Genomic DNA, 19,247 nt, shown 5'->3' with positions numbered 1-19,247 from the left:
CCTCCCATGCCCTCCTGCACCCCCTGCATCCCCCCGCATCTCCCTGCACCCTCACACACCCTCCTTGATGCCCATTTGGCTGGGGCGCAAGGGCCAGAGGTGTGTTACATTCGCAGCCTCTGGGCCTCACGACCTGGCCAAAATGGGCCACCCCACTGGCTGTCACATCATGGGCAGAAATCCCCTCTGCAATCCTCTGCACAACTAAGCTGCCAGGCTTGTTGCCACTTGGATTTGTGGACACAGGACTGCGACCCTGGGAAATGCAATGGGAAATGGGCAGGGGGTGATGGACTCTGCCATGTCCCAGTGCAGGGGTTTTTGAAGGTAGGAGAGAAAAGCCTAAAAGATTGTTCCTTTCCCCTTTATTTCTCCCTTTTTTGCAATCAATGTTCCTATCACGTGCCTAGCTCAGACCCCGAGGAAGAAGACAAAGTTTAAACACTGAATTAAGATGGTCCTGGATCTCGTTTAATCACCACATGTTTGATTGCATTTCAGAACAGACCACCAAGCATCAGCCAGTTCCCAAAGCAATTGCTCTGAGTGTGGTTGGCCACATGTCCCAAAGAGTCATTTAATTTTAGTACAGCAGCTTCCTGACTCCACTGAATGTTTTCCTTATCCCCGCCAACAGAGTAATACAATCTACTATATCCTCGTGCCCAACACACGCACACAAGGAAAGGTGAAATAAAATCAATTCACACTCATGTTTCTCTCCTTCTTTTTAATTCCAGGGCTTTTTAATTGATCACCAGTGAATTATGTCCCTTGGACACCCAGGACCCCTGAATAGTGAAGCTCCCCGCTAGATGAGGCACAACCATTTTGTCACAGCACTGCAAAGTGCCATAAATGAACGTACTCAACTCAGGGACTTTGTAGCACCTGAATCCAGCCCTAGTGAGGTTTCCCTTATGGTTATTTCACATGGGGAGATCAAGTGCAGAGGCTCACAGACCCCTATGGGAGGTGGAAGTAGCTAGAGGCAGGAGAAGGAATTCAGCTGGAGCACATTTAGAAGGAGTGAGAGAAACTGCATGGACATGGAAACCATCACACACAAACCCAGGCGGCAGCAGTGGTGTCTTCTCCTACAGACTCACCTCCTCTCTCAATTCTGTACTCACCAGAGGAGACAGGAGGAGGGAAACCTCTGGGCACCTGAAACACGGCAGCTGAAGCTGGAGCTAGAGGTATGTGGTGCTTCTCAGCTATCACAGAAAGACTGTCTAAGGTGTCTAACCTAGCCTTCACATCTGATGCTCTAGAGAGCACTGGAGCCCAAGAGTCCTCTGTGTCCATCTGAGATATTGTTTCCCCCAAAATATCTAGAAATAAACATCTCTGGTAAGAAGAAGAGAAACCCCACTGCCAAAATATGGGTGTACTACTTCTGCTGCCCAGGTCCAACCCTCTCTCCAAGTTGCTGCATTGGGAACTGCAAACAGCAACAAATTTCAGCAGCAAAAGCCGGCAGTGCTGCAAAGCTGAGAGGACTGCCGGGATCCCATTGGGAACGAGCAGACCCCAAAATCACCACCTGGTACTTTCTCATCGGCCACTTTGGGAACCTGCTCAGCCAAGAGGGCTGCAGCGCTGGATTGTGGTGCCACCAAGGTGAGTTGGGACATTTGAGTCTGGTTAAGACCATTGGGTAATGAGAGATCAATGGCTCTCCAGTTACAAATGAACTGAAGACAACAATAAGCTGTTGGTGCCACTGCCATCAGCAAATAAAGATGTAAGATGAACCAGGAAGCATGGAGGAGCCTCTGGTCCATGCACAAGGAAGAGGAGATCTTGGCGTGCTCTGTCACAGATTCTCACCTGACTTCTTAATTTAATTTAATTTATTGGCCCATCAATCAGTCTTCCCATCTTCCTAATTAAAAGGTGAAATTATGAGAGAAGGACTTTTTCTTATTGTTTCTGGAAGATCCCAGCGCTGGGGCTTTTCTCCCAGCCACGGCTTTCAGCTCCACCCCCCACCCCATACATCAGCAATTCATAAAGAAAGATTTATGGCAGGGTGAGCTAAGCAGGGAGGCAGGATTTCAAAGTCAAGGGCGCTTTCCTCTGCAGACTTCCTCCTCTGCCCTTGAGCTCACCCTGCCTGCCTTTATTTCTTGTCCAACCTTTTGTGTGCTTGATCACAAAAACAACCAGCCAATATGCCAGCTGCCATTAAAAGGATCTGGCAATTGGCCATGACAGTTACTTGCACGGGTGCGGACACGCGCTCCCCAAAACAGTCACCCCTGCAGAGACTCCCTTCTTCCTCCCCTCTCCCTCGGTGGTTGATCCATCAGGTCTCTCTTTCATCTGGGCTCTCTTTTCACATGATCACCGTTTTTTTTCTGGATTGCAGATGTCAGGAGCGCACAGGGACAGCCCCAATCGGCACAGCTGTAACACACACAGCCGTGCCATCAGCTGAGATATCCTTCATTTGTGGCTAACTCCCTTCCCTACAAGGAGATTTTATTCCATGCCCTGCTGCTTGTAATCCAAGAGAATTATGTTCTTCATTAATTTGAAGTCTGAGCCCTCTAGGCTTAAAGAGCCTTGTAGAAATACCAAATATTTTCCAATCCCTTTATTCCCTGTTGTGATAATAAATCTTGTTCCTTTTCCATCAGAGAACAAATAAAGAGGGGAAGGTCTCCCAAGAACTGAAGCCTTACTGGGGTCTTAAAGGCCAATAATTTTCTTCACAAGGTAAGAGAAATATCGTCAGCCTCTTCACATGTTGCTATAAATAACACAGATGAAAGATCCAGCAGCGATGCTCTGGGGAGCAGCCTGCCCTGAGTGTTTCGCCCATTCCCCATGGGCTCTGTGGCCCCAGGACGTTTTCATATCACCGGTGCCTTCTTGGTGGGGAGGGACTACTAGGGTGGAGACATTGGCACTGTCTTTATTTGTTCCTAGTAAGCAAGAGCCTGCTGGTTACAGACTCTTTTCATTCGTCGGCATAGTTATCACCTAAATACCTGTTCCCCAAGCTCCGAGGCTATAAGGTGGGAAGGAGGACAGAGTCATCCCCATCCTGTACTCTGCTGGGCATCTCCCACAGGTTGAACTGAGGAGTCAGAGTGACGTTGGGTGAAATATGGCCCTGGACATTGCCAGGGCCCTCACTGGAGTGGGCACAGTGCATTCCTTGATACACACATCATGTCTGGATTTCTTTTCCCAGGATAATGTCTTGGAAGCTCATTACAAGCAGTAACGGTGGTGCCAGCCCACATGTTGTGACCATAGTTGCCCCAGTGGCTCTTGGGGAATTGCCCAGTGTCCAAAATCTCTAAAAACAAGGCTGCTTATTTCACACCACAATTTTGCCCAGATCCGAACATTGGTGTATCCCTTCCTTCATCTTCCTCCCACAGGCAGGGGCAGGATGCAGTGGTGGTGCTGAATTACAAGCAGCAAGCCTGCAACTTAGCTGCAAGCTACAGAATTACTGTGTGTTTAAGGTCTATAACTAAAGACCCAGCCAGAGGGGCACCTCTGCTACCAGGGAAAGAGGGCTCAGGATCTACTCCATCTATGAGAGCGTGAGTCCTGCAGCGTCACTTCTACACAGCTTCCAGCAGCAGCGGACAGAGACATCCAGCCCGAGGAAAGGAGGAGAACAAGATACCTATAGGTATCCCAAGCTCCTTCAAGTGCCACGCATCTTCTCAGCACCTGGAGTTTAGTGAGATGTGGTTAAGTGGTGTCCCTCTCCATCTGCACCTGGTAGCGACCACAGCAAAATTCCTTCATGATGCAGCTGGCCAGAGCTGGGGTTTTCTTTCAGATTCCTCTAGGTAGGTGTGGAGTGGAGTGTTTTCCAGGTAGGGCATTATCCATGGAAAAGGTGGAGAATTGAACCCTCTGAGCAAGACATTTTTGTAATTATTTTAGTAGATGGAGATCCTCCAAAAGACGTAGCTTGATGTATCTGGCAGCATTTGAGCTCCATGGACAGGATCCTGCAGGCAGAGGCTGGTGTAGGAGTGGTGTGGCCTGGAGGTGTGGGACACTGCAGAGACGGAGGGTGGGAGGAGGGTTAAATGGTACATAATTAGGGAAAAGAGAAAACTCATTATACATTTTTAAGTGGCCCAGGTAGAATACTGAAGGGCAAAGAGCTGCAGTACCTGGGCTTCAAATACAGTAATGGAGGAAGCAAACAATAACTCATTTTTCATTTGAGAAATAGCTGTAATTAATTAGAAGGTGTTTATGAGTTTTCTAACAACCGTTCTATAGCTGCAGGAAAAGAAGCCAGTTAAGAGCTCTCTGAGAGAAATTAGGGAAGATTTTTCTGCCAGAGGATTGCTGGGGATGATGTGAACATAATTACAGAGCCAGGCTTGCTCTGAGAGCAACATTTGTATTCTGGGTAAACCAGAAGGGCTCTTCCCCACCAGCAGCAAAACAAGGGAGGAGGGGAAAGGAAATCTTCTGAGAAATTAAAGCATCTGGTTAAGGTGAGTTCGGGTGTTTTTATTTTTACGGTGCTGCTCTGTTTCCCTTGGATGTCAGGCCATTTCACTGAGAAAAATAATTCAGTTTGCTGATGTGCAGTGAAATGAACCACAATAACAGAAACAAAATGGCTTTTTCAATACCAACATGAGACAGTTCAGCGCTGTAGAAATGACAGCGCTGTTGGTTAAAAACTTGAACAAGTGACACAGAAAAATTGACAGGAGTCTCATTTGCGCTTTTCCCCCCAAATAGATTGATTTTTATTATTTATTTTTTTTTAATTTCAGGGTGAGTGAGATGCATTCCCAATTAAAAAAATATATAAAAAATCTGTCTGGAAATGGTCCGAGTGGCTGCAGTGAAACACCAGTGGCCGAGTGGGATGACAGCTTGTATATCCGCACCGCTGCGGGAGGGAAGGTGAGGACACGCTGGGACTGCAGTGGCCAACGGGCACGGGGAGGTGTCAGAAGCACTCAGGCGAGTACCTATTTCCCAGGGACAAGAATCCATCTCCTGGCCATAGGTGAGGGTAGGGCTTGGCTTGCCAATGCTGTTCAGAAAAGCAAAGCTCAGGGACACCGTTTGCCACTGCATTCTGCAGAGGCACAAAGGTGGGGAGGAGGTAAGCCTTTAAGAGAGTAGGTGTGGAGGGATGACGGTGTCTTAGTTCTCCTTTTCTGCTTTAAGGTTAGGGTTTGGAGGTCTGTTGACTCAGGACTCCACTATATAATTTCAATCTGTAGGGCCTGCAGGTTTGGAGAACAAACTGAGAAGACCCCAAGGCGCTTTGGTGTTCCTTAAAGTCTATGGGCTGAATAAGTGGGCTGGTAGGGATGGTGAACAGTGGCTGATTCTCTGTGTCTCGGGTATAACTCACATTTGGGCTAAGACTAAGCAATCCAAAGGTCGAGGAGACCAATTTATTGCTGCATGGTGCAGGGCTGTCAGAGATTAGCTGTCACTGGGGAATATAAATAGCTCTAGAGACGTGGTAGGGAGCCAAAGGCAGCTGAATCCAGGGTGCCAAAGGCTGGGAGAGCTTCAAAAAGACCTGGTGCCATCTGCAGCCCATGCCTGGCTCACATTTTCTTTTACTGTAGACATTTGGCCTCAGTTGTAGTGAGAGGATAATCAGACAAACTTCATCTTCTGTATATTGCCCATGAGAGCAGCCTGTGCCATGGGGACCTCAGAGTTAAGAAGAGGGCAGGTGACCACAGCTTGGGACATCATCCGTTCCTGTCTGCATTCAGGCTCTCAGCAAAGTACAGGAAAAACTGGGGGATCTGAACCCCAAATAGGCCAGACTCTTGCCAGATGCTGAAGAACACTGCAAGGTTAGGAAAACACTGATGCCTTTGATGCTTGTGTTGTATTTTCTCTTGGTACAGAGATGCACCTGCAGTCCAATTAAGCAGCAGGTGACCCAAAATGAAATACTCTAGACACAAGCTCAGCAACTTCAACACATGCTTTGATTTAGCAAACTGTTTTGAGGTGGCCTCCATCTTCAGCCCCTGGGTAAGTTCCATTTATTTCACTTAAAATTAGGAGGGGCTTAAAAGCTGTGTTAATTAGCATAGATTCATAAGCCCTGTGCAAAATACAAACTGAGTGAATTTGCTTCAAGCAAATCATGGCTCTTCTCACTTTGTATGTATGTTATAAGCATTGCTCTGGTGTGTGAAGGGGTAAAATCCTCCTCCAAATCCAGAGGATTGCTCTGTGCTCTCATGGTTAGTGCTGGAGGTTTATGCCTTTTCTTTTTCTACTGTACAAGAGGAGGGGATTTCAGGGCAGCCAGATCTTTGTAAGTATGGCTTTGGGTGCCTGTAGTGTTTGAATCCTGTTCTCCTGCTCCCTTGAATCTTCTGCTGGCCTTCAGGTCTGCTTCCCAAGATGTGCAGGGCTGCTGAGCATCCCCAGTTGGTGGGCGTTTTGAAGGCTGCCTTAATTAATACCCACAGAAGCCGTGTGAAGGCTCGACTCCTGGGCTCCAGGACCACGGTGGGATGGAGACTGTGGAACCTGCCGTACGGTTTTTGTCTTCCTCCTCCTCCCCCAGGCTCCGGCGGGCCCGGGGTGGCCCCGCGCTCCCCCCGCTGCCGGGGCGGGCGGTACCGGAGGCGGCGCCTCCTCCCGCTTTGTCCCGGCCCCGGAGCTCCGAGCTGGGAGGCGCTGGGAGCTGCTGGTGGCGGGGGCTGCAGCGGTAAGAGGGGTGAGGCTGCCCGGGGCGGGGGCTCGCTGCCGGGGCAAGGCTTGTCCGAGCGCACGGAAAGCACCCGCAGGTCTCCCGTCCAAACAGGGCTGCTGTTCCTGGTGGGAGTGGCTCCTGAGCTGCTACGAGCTCAGCATCATCCCTTGCATCATGACATACGATAACTCTTTATTGCCTGGCGCTGGATATCTGTGTGTCACTTGCAAAACTCGCTGTTGTTGTATCCTTCTGCCCACCTTGCTCACTGTGAGCATGCGAGAGGGTGCCGCTACCCATCCAAAGAGGCAGTGAGTCCTTCTGGCAGGCTCTTGGGGTCTGTTTTTGGACCGGGAAAGCCGTTATCGTCTTGGACGGTGTCTGTTTGAGCACCGAGATAAACAGGATATGGCCCAGAGCCTTCCGGTGCGGCTCGATGGGTGAAGAGCAATGTGCCAGCAGCCGCTGGGCTTCTGCTTATGGGACCCTGCCTGGTGGGTGCATGGACCGTGTGGTTTATAGCAGCCGGGGGGTTAAATTGATGAGGCAGCAGGGGAACGATGGGTGCTGTGTCTGTGAAAGCAGCTTTGATGGCAACACTGTGGACGCAGGGCTGAGCTGGCAGGAGGCCCGGGGCTCGCCTCTGCATGTGGTTCTGGGTGACGGGTTTGATGTGGATCTGTATTTAAAAGAGACTTGGAGCATTTCTGGTGTGGAAAGGGACAAAAACCATATCAGATGGCTCAGGAAGTGCAATCAGAGAGTTGCTGTGATTGTGTTGCTAATACTAAAGCGTGCATTTCCTTAAAAAAACCTAACTTTTCTGTTGCTAGTCTTCCCGACGCTCTGCTTACTCCTCCCAAACTTGTAGATATTCCAGATATAGTGGTGATTTATTTCAGAAGACACCTGTGTGGGTGGGGAAAGCAAAGGACTAAGGAGAAGAAGGGTTTAAAAACCTAGAAAGCTTTTCCTTTTTGAGCACTGCTGGTTTGTTTCTGCAATTGGCTTACACCTGGGGAAGGGATGCTTGGAGAGCAGGTTCACTCTCCCTCACTGGAGCCTCACGGGCAAAGTCCTCCCCAGGCACCTGCCAGGAACCTGGGACTTAGTGCCTGTGGTCACAAGCTAAGGAGGTAGGAGGAGTTTGATCCCATGGTGACAATCCCTGGCTTGCTGCCTCCTCCCAGGTGCCAGGTCACACAAGCATGGCCACCCAGTTGTTCGAGGGGAGAGAGCATGCGGCTGTCTACCTGAAATACAGGTTTGCTCCAGGTGAAGAGCTGAAGCAAACCATTCTCACCTACCTGCGGGAAAAGGTGCGTGGGGTGTGGTCAGGCTGTAGGGGAAAAAAAAGGCAAGAGTGTTTGTGAGCAGGAGTTTTCGTGGGCAGTAGTATTTACCCTGCTGGGAGTGTTACCTTAGTTGGTGCCATGGGGAAGAATAAATCAAGAGGGTTGAAGACAAGATATGGGCACAGAAGAGCCTCTCCAGGGCTGTGCCATGCTGAGGCTGTTCCTGTGTGGATGATGAGGGATGGAATTTGGGGGTAAAAGCACAGAAATTGGGTGGCTGCCCACTGAGACGCATCTGCTCCTCCCCACAGAGGGCAAACCCTGCTGAGCTGGTGGTGGATGTCGGCTGTGGGTCAGGACAAGGCACCCGCTTCCTTGCTGAGCACTTCAAGAAGGTGGTGGGAACGGACATCAGCGAAGCACAGATCCAGGAGGCCAGGGATGCCCCCTCTCCACCCAACATCTCCTACCTGTGAGTGTTGGGGCAGCGAGCTCAGCAAAATTCAGGTCCTCACGTGGAGGTGGTGCTTTGTGAGTATGATTGTTGTAAGAGCCAGCTGGCACCAAGGAAAATCCCATTTGATGAGATTCCTGGTGCAAATGAGTATTATCCTAGATTTACAGCAGCCATGGTCTTGCATCCCAACAGTCATCATTGCCTCCAAAAAATGCCCACTGACTTCCTGTCCTACTCTCTGATTCCTGTATTAAATTCTGCCTATTTTTCCTTTCCCCCCTTCCAGCGTGTGCCCTGCAGAGGAGCTGCCATTCAACGATGCCTCAGTGGACCTCCTGGCTTCATTTACAGCCGCACACTGGTTTGATATTGAGAAGTTCATGAGAGAAGCAAACCGGGTGGTTAAGCCAGGTGGTTGTGTGGTCATCAGCACCTACACCAGGGACATGAGCCTGCGCTATGGAAACTGCTCTGAAAAGCTGACTGAAGTCTTCAGGGAGGTGAGGTGATGAAACCTGAACCTTGGGGCTTCCCATCCTGATTTGGGCAGGGGGAAATGTGTACTAATTAGATGCAGCGGGGAATGCAATGGGATTAGGGGTACAACTAGAGGACTCCTATTACAGGATGGGGCAGAGAGATGGTTAAATACAAGGACAAGGCTGAGTTAGGGTGTTGGTGTTTCCCACGTAGTGCTGGGGCTGGTGGGATGAGAAGAGGGATGTTAGGACTCATAGGGCAGACTCTGCAAGAAGGGTTGCAGAGTAGATTTGGGAGGCTGATATTGTCAAAGAAACTACCCATTCTTTTCATTGTGATCAAGGTGACAGGAGAAATAAAAACTGTTTGGAAAGAGAGTTTTTTGGTGATCTTTCTTGTCAAATAGTCTTTTAACAACTCACTAAAAGGAGACTTTCCACTATGAGTAACAGCAGCGTAGAGGACAGGACCCGCCCCCCCCCCCCCCCCTTATCTCTATAATAAAATAGGATCCTTGGATTCTTGACACTGAGCAAGATTTTGGTGAATTTTAATGCAAGGACTATTTAAAAAGCCTACATATATGAATGCATCAGACCTAGGACCAAGCAAACCCGAGTTAAGCGGAAAACGAGGGCTTCAGGTGGTTTAGTGTTTGTTTTTTATGCTGCTGTCTTTACAGGCCTGGGACCTGCTTTTAAAATACACACATAGTAGAGTGAAACATGTCTTGGAAGACTACAAAGAGATCTTTGAGGCCATACCATTTCCAGACAAGAAGAGGTGAGCTGAGATCCCTCAGTGCAGCACCAGGAACAGATAGAGGTGGTGTCCCCACTCCTCCACGGGGCTGCCCAGCGAGGACACAAGGGAGCTGGGGTTGCCAGAGCAGGTAGCTGCTGGGTTTCAGCAAATGCCTTTGCATCGCAGCAGAGCCATGTGGCTGCATTTCCAGTTTCATTGGATTTAATGTGGCTCTATGTTGGGCCAGCAGGCATGGTCTAAGGCTGCAAGGACCCTTCCTGCTCAAGGCAGAATTGGGTTAGATTTTTTTTAGTTGGTCGTTTATGATAATTTGAGGCTTCTGAGCAGATCACTTAAGAGATGAAGGGAAACACTGGAGGGAGAGCAAGAACCCACCCCAGCCCTTCGGGGAGCTGGCACCTGTCTCCCCACCAAGGCATGGTGCAGGGGTTAAGTCTGCAGGCAAAAAGGATGTGTTGGCAGAGGTGTTGGTGTCCTGGCTGCTGGAAGGGAGCAGGCTCTGCCAGTAGGTCTGTGCTGAAAGGGCTGTTCAAGTCACAACTAGGTTAGATGGTCCCTGGTACCATCTCTACTTCTCCAGTAGTGCATCAGTTAGAGCTCCTGACCCACCAAATGCCACAGTCTGATGGTACTTCCATCTCTTGGACCTTTGATAACATTAGGTATTTTATTCCCCACTGCCAGCTCTGTCTGTTGTCTCCGTTTCACTGCCTTTGGGATTTAACTTGTCAATGTCCCTTCCCCATTTTCCTTCTAGAATCACCAATATCTTTGATAAAATCCCTATGACAGTTGCTGGTGTGATTGGTTACTTGGAGTCTGTCTCTCCGTATCAAGCCTTTATGAAGAGTGACCCCGAAGCTGCAAAATCCTTCCTTCCAGAGACTGAGAAGAGGTAGGAAAAACACTTGGGAAAACAAGCAGGACATGGAAGATCCCTCTTACACAATAAACAAAGAGTGAGGTTGTGGGACCACTTCAAAGCTAGAAGTGAGCTGTGCAGTGATATGTTCCCTCCATCTCCCCAGGTGTGGCTGGATACTTGTCAGAGGTTAAATAGCAGATCCTCAGCTGCTCACAGCATGGTTGATCTCAGTTTAAGTCAGCTGACTTAAAGTACATGTAGCTGTATCATGTTCTTGCACTGATGTATCCATCCAAGTCTCATGTTAGAGATACTCAAGATGAGTATCTTTGCCTTGCTCTTGATTAGCAGAGGGCAAGAAAAACATATTGAAGATTATAAGAAGCTATTTTGGTCCACAATGAGGGACTGCTGCGGAATTGGGAAGGGGGGAGACATCCCTGTTCCTCCTAATTTATTCACTGACCAGAACAACCCTTGTGCATGTGTTGAAAGCATCTGGCATTCAGATCTTGGCACCTTGGGTCAATGAGACCTATATCTGGTTGCTGATGTTGCCACATGTCGGGTGGGTGCTGGCTCGGCAGAACAAGACCCTTCCTCTGCTTCTTGTTTCAGGATGCTGGAGACAATGGGAGTTTCTTCTCGTGAAACCCCAGTGGAGTTCTGGGTGAGGCACGTCTGTGTGCTGGCGTGCAAGGGACAGTGAGAGGAAAACCCTTCTCCTGATCTGGTGGTGGAAGGGAAGAAAAAAGTGGATTGTCTCTTAATACCCCACTGCTAACCACCTTTATTCCTTGGGAAGATCAGTGCTGATTTTTCGTGATTAAAATTTTGATCTTCTATGGAAACAGACGTGGGTTTATACCTGCTCTCAGGTTCCTGTCTGTGTTGGTCCCCCAGTCTGCCCAGTGCTGTGCGGTCAGCACTGTAAGGGTCCAGTTTCTGACTGTGGTGGTTGTACACATGAAGATAAGGAGGAGGAACAGCTGAGGAACTTGTTGCATTTCTTACACGATTAATAATAAAAATGCTGATAAAATGTTGCTTGTGGTTCATCTTTTTAAGAGAGGCTGTAGAGCACCTGCTGGGATGGCAATAACTGCACTCTGTGGATGTTGCTTACCTAAACCCTGAGTGGCCGCCTGTTTCATGGGTAGATGGTTTTAAGTAGAAAGGGCCATTTTCCCCTTTCCCTGCCCAGGCTAAGCTGTGTGTTGGCTTTGAAGGCTGGGCCGGGAAGAGGCTGTTGTCACCTGCTACCTGACCCCATCCCTGGTGCTTTGCTGACTGGCACAGGTGCAGCAGCAGCGTATCTGCCCCAGGTTTGCTGAGTGCTGGGCCAGCACCGCTGCTTCTACTCCCATGAGGCTACTTGCCCTGGCACAGCTCAGGAGCCTTTCTGGGGTGGCTGCCAGGGGGGAATGGGTTTGTGCTCCCCTCATTCCCTGCCCAGTATTGCTCACCCACGCTGCAAAGAAAAGATTAGAGTCTGTGTTTTGGGGAAGGGCAGGTGGAGGCAAAAGAGTTCAAAGCCAGGTACAGCCTAGCACAGGTCCCCTCCTGTTTGCTTTCTGGAGACTCTAAGGTCAGGCACAGCCTCTGCAGGGACTTTTCCCTTTCCTGTAATTCCTGTCCTGGCAAGAAAGCTGCCCCTATGCCATGGAGAAGGCTGTGGCCTCACTCTGTTACTCCTCAGTGTGTTATTAAGGAAGACAGAAGTGATGCCTCTACTTCACCTGGAGGGAGCCTTGTAGGGGCTGGAGGTGTTTCAGCTGTGGTCCTTCAGGTGTGGTCTTGCCACAGGTGTAGAGACTAAGCCTCCTCAATCTGATGAATTTGCTTGACCCTGGGCATATCTCCATTGAGGTCAAAGTGCTGGCTCAGCTTGCCCAGGGTGCAGAGCAAAGGCTTTTATTCTGCGTGGTGGCTACCAGGAGGGTGGTGTGGTCCCAGGAGGACAGCAAGGGGGAGGAAAGTCAGCTGACACATTAAGGTGAAGCTGGTCTCTGTGTCCATGGCCATGTGTTGGAGAAGACCTCATTGAGCAGCAATGACAGATGAAGCCCTGCTGCCAGTCACGGGTGAAGAGGCTGCACCAGGTGCGGGTTGTGTTTGGGTGAGCAGCAGCCATAAATCCTGCTTTGCTGGGTAAGGATGGGGCTGGTGGTTTGTCATGTTCTGAAGGAGGACTAGAGGTCTCTCCCTGCCTGGAACTGTGCTGGAGAACACAGATACTGGTGTGTAAGTATCCTGTATAGCTGTTTCAGTCTGGGGAAGCCCCAGCTTGCCTGACAGGGTTTGTCCAGGTAAGATGCATCCCCAGAAGCTTGCCATGCCCCTACAGAAAGGCTCTGGGGAAAAAAAAAGTGCTTGTTCAGGTTTTCCCCTCACTTTTAAATTTAAAACAGTTTGTTTAAACCTGCTCGCTAATAAACTTTGCAACTTTCCCTCCCTGGCATCGATGGGATGCTCAGCACATCCTCCAGGATGATGCAGCGGGTGACCAGCTGTGATGTAACACCAGGGATTGCATCACCAAACTGCTCCGGCATGGTGTTGGCAGCACGTAGCACAAACCATCCCAGCACCGTGGCAGCTGCTGCAGATCGCACGTGCCGAGAGGTGGTGAAGGGTTATGAGGTGCATAGCATGGCTGGCGGTGCTTCAAGGGACAGGGCCAGTGACAACTGTAGACTGGAAGCCACCTGATGTGCCCTGGCCCAGCACCATGGGGAAGGGCTCCTGCATATCACTGGGGGTTTTGTTTTTGCAGCTGGCTGTTTTGGGGCACTTTTCCTTTTTTTGTTTCTTTTTTAAGACCATCAACTTAAGCATGAGACTGTTCCTTCCGAATGATCAGACCAGCTCCAAAAGAGATTGGGAAGGAGCAATCTGGGCTCATCCTTGATACCTCACTTCAGTAGCATGGCTTGTGGCCAAGATTTTCTGCACTTATGCCATACAGTGGCTGATGAGTCATGAGATGATTACCTCATCCTGTGGCAGCCCTGCCCGCAGCCTTGCCTGTTTTCGCTTTCTTTCTCACAGCCGGGACCTTCCACACCACGGGATTTCTTGCCCTGGGCAAGCTCGAGTGGCTACGTGGATCGGAAAAGAGGGCTTCACCACCATCACCCACACTGCGCTCCCAGCATGGCGCCATTTGCAATTGGTGCTGGGACCCACTGAAGAGATGGCTGTGGTGGGTCCTCAGCACTATGCAGACCCCACTGGGCATGCCAGAGCGTGCCCAGCCTGTGCTGGGTTTGGGGGACCCTTCGCTGTCATGGTAGGAGCCAGTACTAGTGTGGTTTGAAGGGGCTGTGCCAAATACAGCAAGGCTTTGCTGGCCAGGCTGAGGACCAGGGGAAGGTGGAGCATGGCACCACCGTGTGAGAGGTTGCTGGCTTATGTCCAGGATGGCAAGACCATGTCCCATCAGGGAAAAGCTCTTGCTGCTGCTCAGCCAGGCACCGATGAGCTCAGCTATTGCATCACCACCAGCTTTCACTTTTCCTTTGGTGCCTCCGGATCTCCTTTCATCTGCAAAGTAACAAGGTTTTGCTTTACTTTTTCAACCAGAAATGACAGCTGGGAGATGAAAGCCACAGCAAGAGGAAAGTGGAGCCAAAGGAGTTGGGTCCCACAGGGATGTGACACTGCTCTGGGACCTGAGGGGTGACCCAGGAGTGTCACCCTTGGCTAGGGCCTATGGCATGGGGCAGCAGTTCATCGCGGATCTGCATGATGAAAGATGGTCATGCAGAAGATGAGGGGGATCCAGACCTGCTCTGCGTCCGTGGGGCTGCAAATGAAGCTGTCCAAGCGCAGTAGGTGCTGGACATCAGAGTCTGGGTGATCTAATCTGCTGGGGATCCTGCTCCAGCGGCGGCCTCTGGAGATCCCAGCCTGGCTCGTACCTCTGTCTGGAGCAGGAAACATCTCATAGTCATCTCCTATGAGCTGGTTGGGCTCTACCACGTGGGACCTTGAGCCACCATTGCCATCCAGCTGCTGCACTGCAACCTGAAGAGTTCTAGGCAGTGCCTGGACCTCCACTCCCTCCCTTCTCTCCCTGGGGTCCATGTTCATATTTACATCTGTCAGGCTTTTTTGCTAAGGTGCTGTCTATTCTGGCTGAGCTGTGCCTTGCTTGGGTGACATACATGAAGTTATTTATGGTGGTCTGGGGTTTTATTTTGTAGTTGTATTGAATATGAACAAGTTGCATTGAATAAAAAAATATTTCTCTAAATCTGCGCATTTCTTTAACAGGAGAGAAAGGAACAACAGTGCTGTTCTCCTGTTTTCACTGAGAGGGCAGATGAAAGGCCTGAGCCCTGGCTGGGGTTCGGGCTTCTAATTATTTAACTTGTTGTGGTGGGGGAGGCTGGTCTGGCAGTGACATCTGTGACTTGCCATGAAGGGGAACCCTGTGCCTACTGTGCTATTGGGCTTCAGCACCACATTTTGCTGTCCTGGCTCTTCTCCAAGTGTATCTATCTCCCTCTGGTTTGGTCAAAGCTGAGACAGCTACTGCCCGACCCACACTGTTTCCTGCCCGCTGTCTCTGCTCTTCATCTCCACTGTGGCCATCCAGGAAAGACCTGATCTCTCGGAGATGCTGCTGGGGCAGGGGAATGGCTCGAGAGAGGCTGGGCAGATCCTGCAGATTGACAACCAGTCGTGCTTAACCTCTTCACTAACGATCTGGATGATGAACCAAAGTGTACCAGCAGTGTACCGAGTTCACTGATAACACTGGAGTGGGTGACATGCCAGAGGATCCTGCTGCCATCCAGAGGGCCCTCAGTAAGCTGAGGCCACCCTAGAAGTGCCAGGTCCAGCTCTGGGCTCCACAGTGCAAGAAAGACATGGACAAACTGCAGAGAATCCTGCAAAGGGCTATGAAGAGAATGAAATGAGTGAAGCATCTCTCCTATGAGGAAAGGTAGAGGGAGGTGGGGCTGTTCAGCCTGGAGGAGGCTCAGAGGCTCTTGGTGGTGCCTCCTGACAGGACAGCAGGCAATATTTGCATTTTCAGGCTAAACAGGGAGGAAATCCTAGCCAGTTTCAGTGGCTGGCCAGGGTGGCAGCCCTGTTTGCCTCTGACAGCTTCCGTGCACAACTGGAAAATGTCAGGTGGAAGTGCTTCTGCTTTCACCTGTTTTCCTGCTTTTGTAGAGAGTCTGGTGTCTGAGGATAGTACATCATGCCCACAGCCTGCAATGCGCAGTGTCTGTGCCCAGCTGCTGCCTTCACCCCCTCCCTGCCACGGCTGGAGCACTGTGCTTGCTGTGAGGAAACTGAGGCACGAACTGCTGCCGCTCAGGAGGCACCAAAACCCTCCTGGCCACCCCAAGCCCGCGGTCCCCATGGGGCTGTGTGCCTGGCAATTTCCTGCAGCTTCCGATGTGGTGCGGGGCTGAGTTATGCCCGGACTTCCCCACACTCGTCAGCACCCCTGCGCCACTCAACGTGGGAGCAGCGTGTGCCGCCATTGGAGGGGCTCACGCCAAAGGCAGTGCCAGCACCCCCTGGTATCTCCGGGGTGCTGGGTGCGCTCGCCCTGTCGAGGCGGGCGGCTGAGCAGGCAGCAGGAGGCGGCGCTGCTCGTACCTGCCGCACCTGTGGCAGCGGGATTCCCTCCGCTGCTGCTTTCACTTTCCTGTTTCCAGAGCCAGCAAGCCACGGATTTTCCTGCCAACCTGAAAGCAGAATCATGCTGGGCAGGCAGCATAAAAAGCCGAGGAGATGGGGCAGCCAGGCAGCCACAGCAAACGAGATAAAGCAGATCCCTGGAACCAGCCACGAGCCCAGCAGCCCCTCTGCCAAGAGAGCCACCCGCAGCAACACCGTCAGGCATCTCTCCATCAGCAGTTCAGCCCGGAGTACTCTGGTTTATCCTCTCCAGATTCTTGCACTGCAGCCCATTCATCCCATCGTAATACACTCACCGTCAGACTTTCATTGGCAAAATGTTGTGCCTCAGCTTCACCTCACTGCTTGTGCTGGTGCTGGGGGTCAGCCTTGGGGCTGCCTTCCCCCAGGGCGCCCTGAAGAAGAGCTGCAGCTTGTCCAAGTACAAGTTCATCATGCGCCATGAGATGAAGGCTGCACGGAAGATGATGGAGCATTTTGTGAGTACCACCGGCAACAGGGGACTGTGGGCTGGTGGGGGCCAGTGCAGAGAAGATGCTGAGTTTGAGACCCTGGGTGACAAGGTGGATGTTTTCCAGGGCAGTTTGGGGATGAGGAGGATGTTTTCCAAGGGAGTTTGGGGACAAGAAGGATGCTGGGCCAAATTTTGTCCTGGTTTCAAACCCTTCAAGGTTGACTGGGGTTGCACAACATCGTCAAAAACCAAGATGACAGTTTTTCAATCTCTCCTTTGGTTTATGCTGATAGGAGAACATCAAGCTGCAGTCAGACCGCAAATGCAACACTCGTCTCTTCCATCGGAAATGGAAAATAGCGGATCTGTCGGTAAGAGCAAGGCGACACTGTGAAAAGGGTGTACACCCCCTGCTCCAGCCGGGACCTCCTGTGAGCTGGTTCCACCTCCATCCACACCCCTGGGCAGGTCTTTGAGACCCCTGCCCTCCAGCCCCCAGCCAGCCCTGGCACTTTAGGTCTCAAACCGGGATGCTCTTGCCTGCAGGTGCCTGACAGAGTGAGCCTGGTGGAAGCTGAGCTGGACCTCACCATTGCCATGCTGGAGCTTCCCACCGTCCCCAGTTTTGATGAGACACGCCAGCGGCCCCTGGCCTTCCTCACCCAAGTCCGGGAGGATCTGCGAGGCTGCGTGAGTGTCCCCACCAAAACCTGCCAGCCCCGTGCCAGCCCACTGTCATTGCAGGCAGCAGTGCCACAGGGCATCGCCAGTCCTTACGCAGCCATTTTCCTTTGCAGATGGCCATGGAGGCCACTTCACATCAGCCCTCGGGGAGACTGAGGCACTGGCTGCAGAACCTGCAGACAGCCAAGAACACAGTAAGTCAGGCCAGCAGGGCGAGGGGGCTTTGGGGTGTTCGTGACCTCATGGCTACGTGGGTCCTCCTGCACCCCGTTTCTGGTGATAACCTGCCCCTTCTCCTCACCGCAGGAGACCACGGGCTGCCTGGAGGCCTCTGCCATCTTCAACATCTTCCAAGTGCTGGAGGACCTGCGGTGCACGGCCCGCCGGGAGCAATGCACTTAGCCCCATCAGCACTGCAGCTGGTACGGTGCTCAACGGCCCCAAAGGATGCCCCGAGGACCTGGAAAAATTATTTGCATTGCATCATTGGACTGTATTTTCTATTTATGCATTTTTCTTAGTTATGTGAGCTCAGGGAGCATTTTTTTTTTTCACAGTATATTGAATTATTGTGTATTTATAAATGGTTCAAGAAGACATAAAGAAATGCTGTTCCTGAAAGATACTGATCATGAGGGATTAATGTATTTATTGGATGTACTTCTTTTGCTGGTTTTCAAAATATTTACTGTTTTTAAGGAAATATATTTTTGTACTTTCTATTTATTACAGACTATATTATGTATATTTGCCTATATAAATTATTTTTTTACATGCTATTTAATGTGAAAAATAAAATAGATAACTTAACTGGACAAGCTGCCATCATGTGTTTTTACTACGCTTTGCTATAATATCATCCCTTTGGAAAAGTGATTTACTGGCAGAAAAGGTAGCAAAGTAGGACTCTGCAGTAAGGAGTGGTGTCAGAGCACATGAATTGTGGTCTCCCAGGGGCTGGAGAGGACTGGGCAGAATTTACTTTCTCTCAGAAATTCAGTGGAAATGAAAAACATAGTGAAGAGGTAAAGTTGTTTATGGAGCCTTATTTCTAGTTGGTCTTGTACAGTTGATTTTCCAGACTTAAAATGTTGAATATGATGGCCTTTTTATTCAAAGACAGCTCTTCCTAGTTTAAAAATCTTCTCACCTATCTGAGAGGAGAAAAAAGCAATTCTCCAAAAGAAGAAAGTCTGCGTAGACTCACCCCTAATCTTGGGAAATTTTTGGTCCTATAGCACCGGCCGTTTATAATAGCAACGTGATAATTTTAATCTCCATGTATGAATGTCAAAGCTATTTCTCCTATTCAACTGAGTTCAATTTTTACAGAAAAGTTTTGGGTCCCCACTTGGGCATAAAAGGACCTCCACAGTGCTCTCACTGCAGCTGCCTAGATTGATTGTGTTGTGTTGAAAGCAGGGCTTTCTCAGTTTAGTCTGACAAGTTTCAGAGCTTGTTTCCTCTGTAAGAGAACATATTTCAGACATGTACTTCAGATTAAATTCTTCTTCTTAAAGTATGAACTTACTCTGTAGTTATAACGTATATAATTACGTCAAGTTTAGGAAAGTAGTTTAGAAAATATTTGCCAACATCCTTCACTATTTTGAAGGATTGTGGTTACTCATTCCCTGCCTATTGGAACAAAAGCATCAATATCTTCACGGTTGTGTTTTGCTTTTTTCTAGCTACATTATCTCTCCAGAATAGAATTTTCATCTGTGTTCATCTTTAGCTGCTGCACATATCTATTTGCTTCTGCTGAATCATTTTTTTCCTTTGAAAAATGATAAGAGCAAACCTGTATGGCCTGTATCAATCTACATGAAACACAGCACACTCCTGTACCCTTCAGTACTCCTCATGGGTAAGTTGCTTTGCCTGATTAACTGATG

At 50.0% G+C, this 19,247-nt stretch overlaps 2 protein-coding genes across 2 annotated transcripts; both read left to right on the top strand.

Annotated features, from left to right (window-relative positions):
* Nucleotides 1-7,893: 7,893 nt before the first annotated feature.
* LOC308041639 (putative methyltransferase) lies at nt 7,894-11,256 on the top strand (the record flags this gene model as incomplete). The annotated part of the gene is made up of 6 exons (XM_080346491.1): nt 7,894-8,004; nt 8,292-8,452; nt 8,724-8,937; nt 9,600-9,700; nt 10,440-10,577; nt 11,166-11,256. The coding sequence occupies 6 exons, from the start codon at nt 7,894-7,896 to the stop codon at nt 11,254-11,256; spliced, it is 816 nt and encodes a 271-aa protein (XP_080202617.1).
* A 5,272-nt stretch (nt 11,257-16,528) lies between these two features.
* Nucleotides 16,529-17,751, top strand: LOC308041789 (interferon lambda-3-like; the record flags this gene model as incomplete). The annotated part of the gene is made up of 5 exons (XM_080346698.1): nt 16,529-16,774; nt 16,959-17,036; nt 17,212-17,355; nt 17,463-17,543; nt 17,656-17,751. The coding sequence occupies 5 exons, from the start codon at nt 16,529-16,531 to the stop codon at nt 17,749-17,751; spliced, it is 645 nt and encodes a 214-aa protein (XP_080202824.1).
* Nucleotides 17,752-19,247: the final 1,496 nt, after the last annotated feature.

Source organism: Nesoenas mayeri (assembly GCF_963082525.1).
Source record: "Nesoenas mayeri genome assembly, chromosome: 6".
Lineage (NCBI taxonomy): Eukaryota > Metazoa > Chordata > Aves > Columbiformes > Columbidae > Nesoenas > Nesoenas mayeri.
This window is presented reverse-complemented; position numbering and strand designations above follow the sequence as displayed.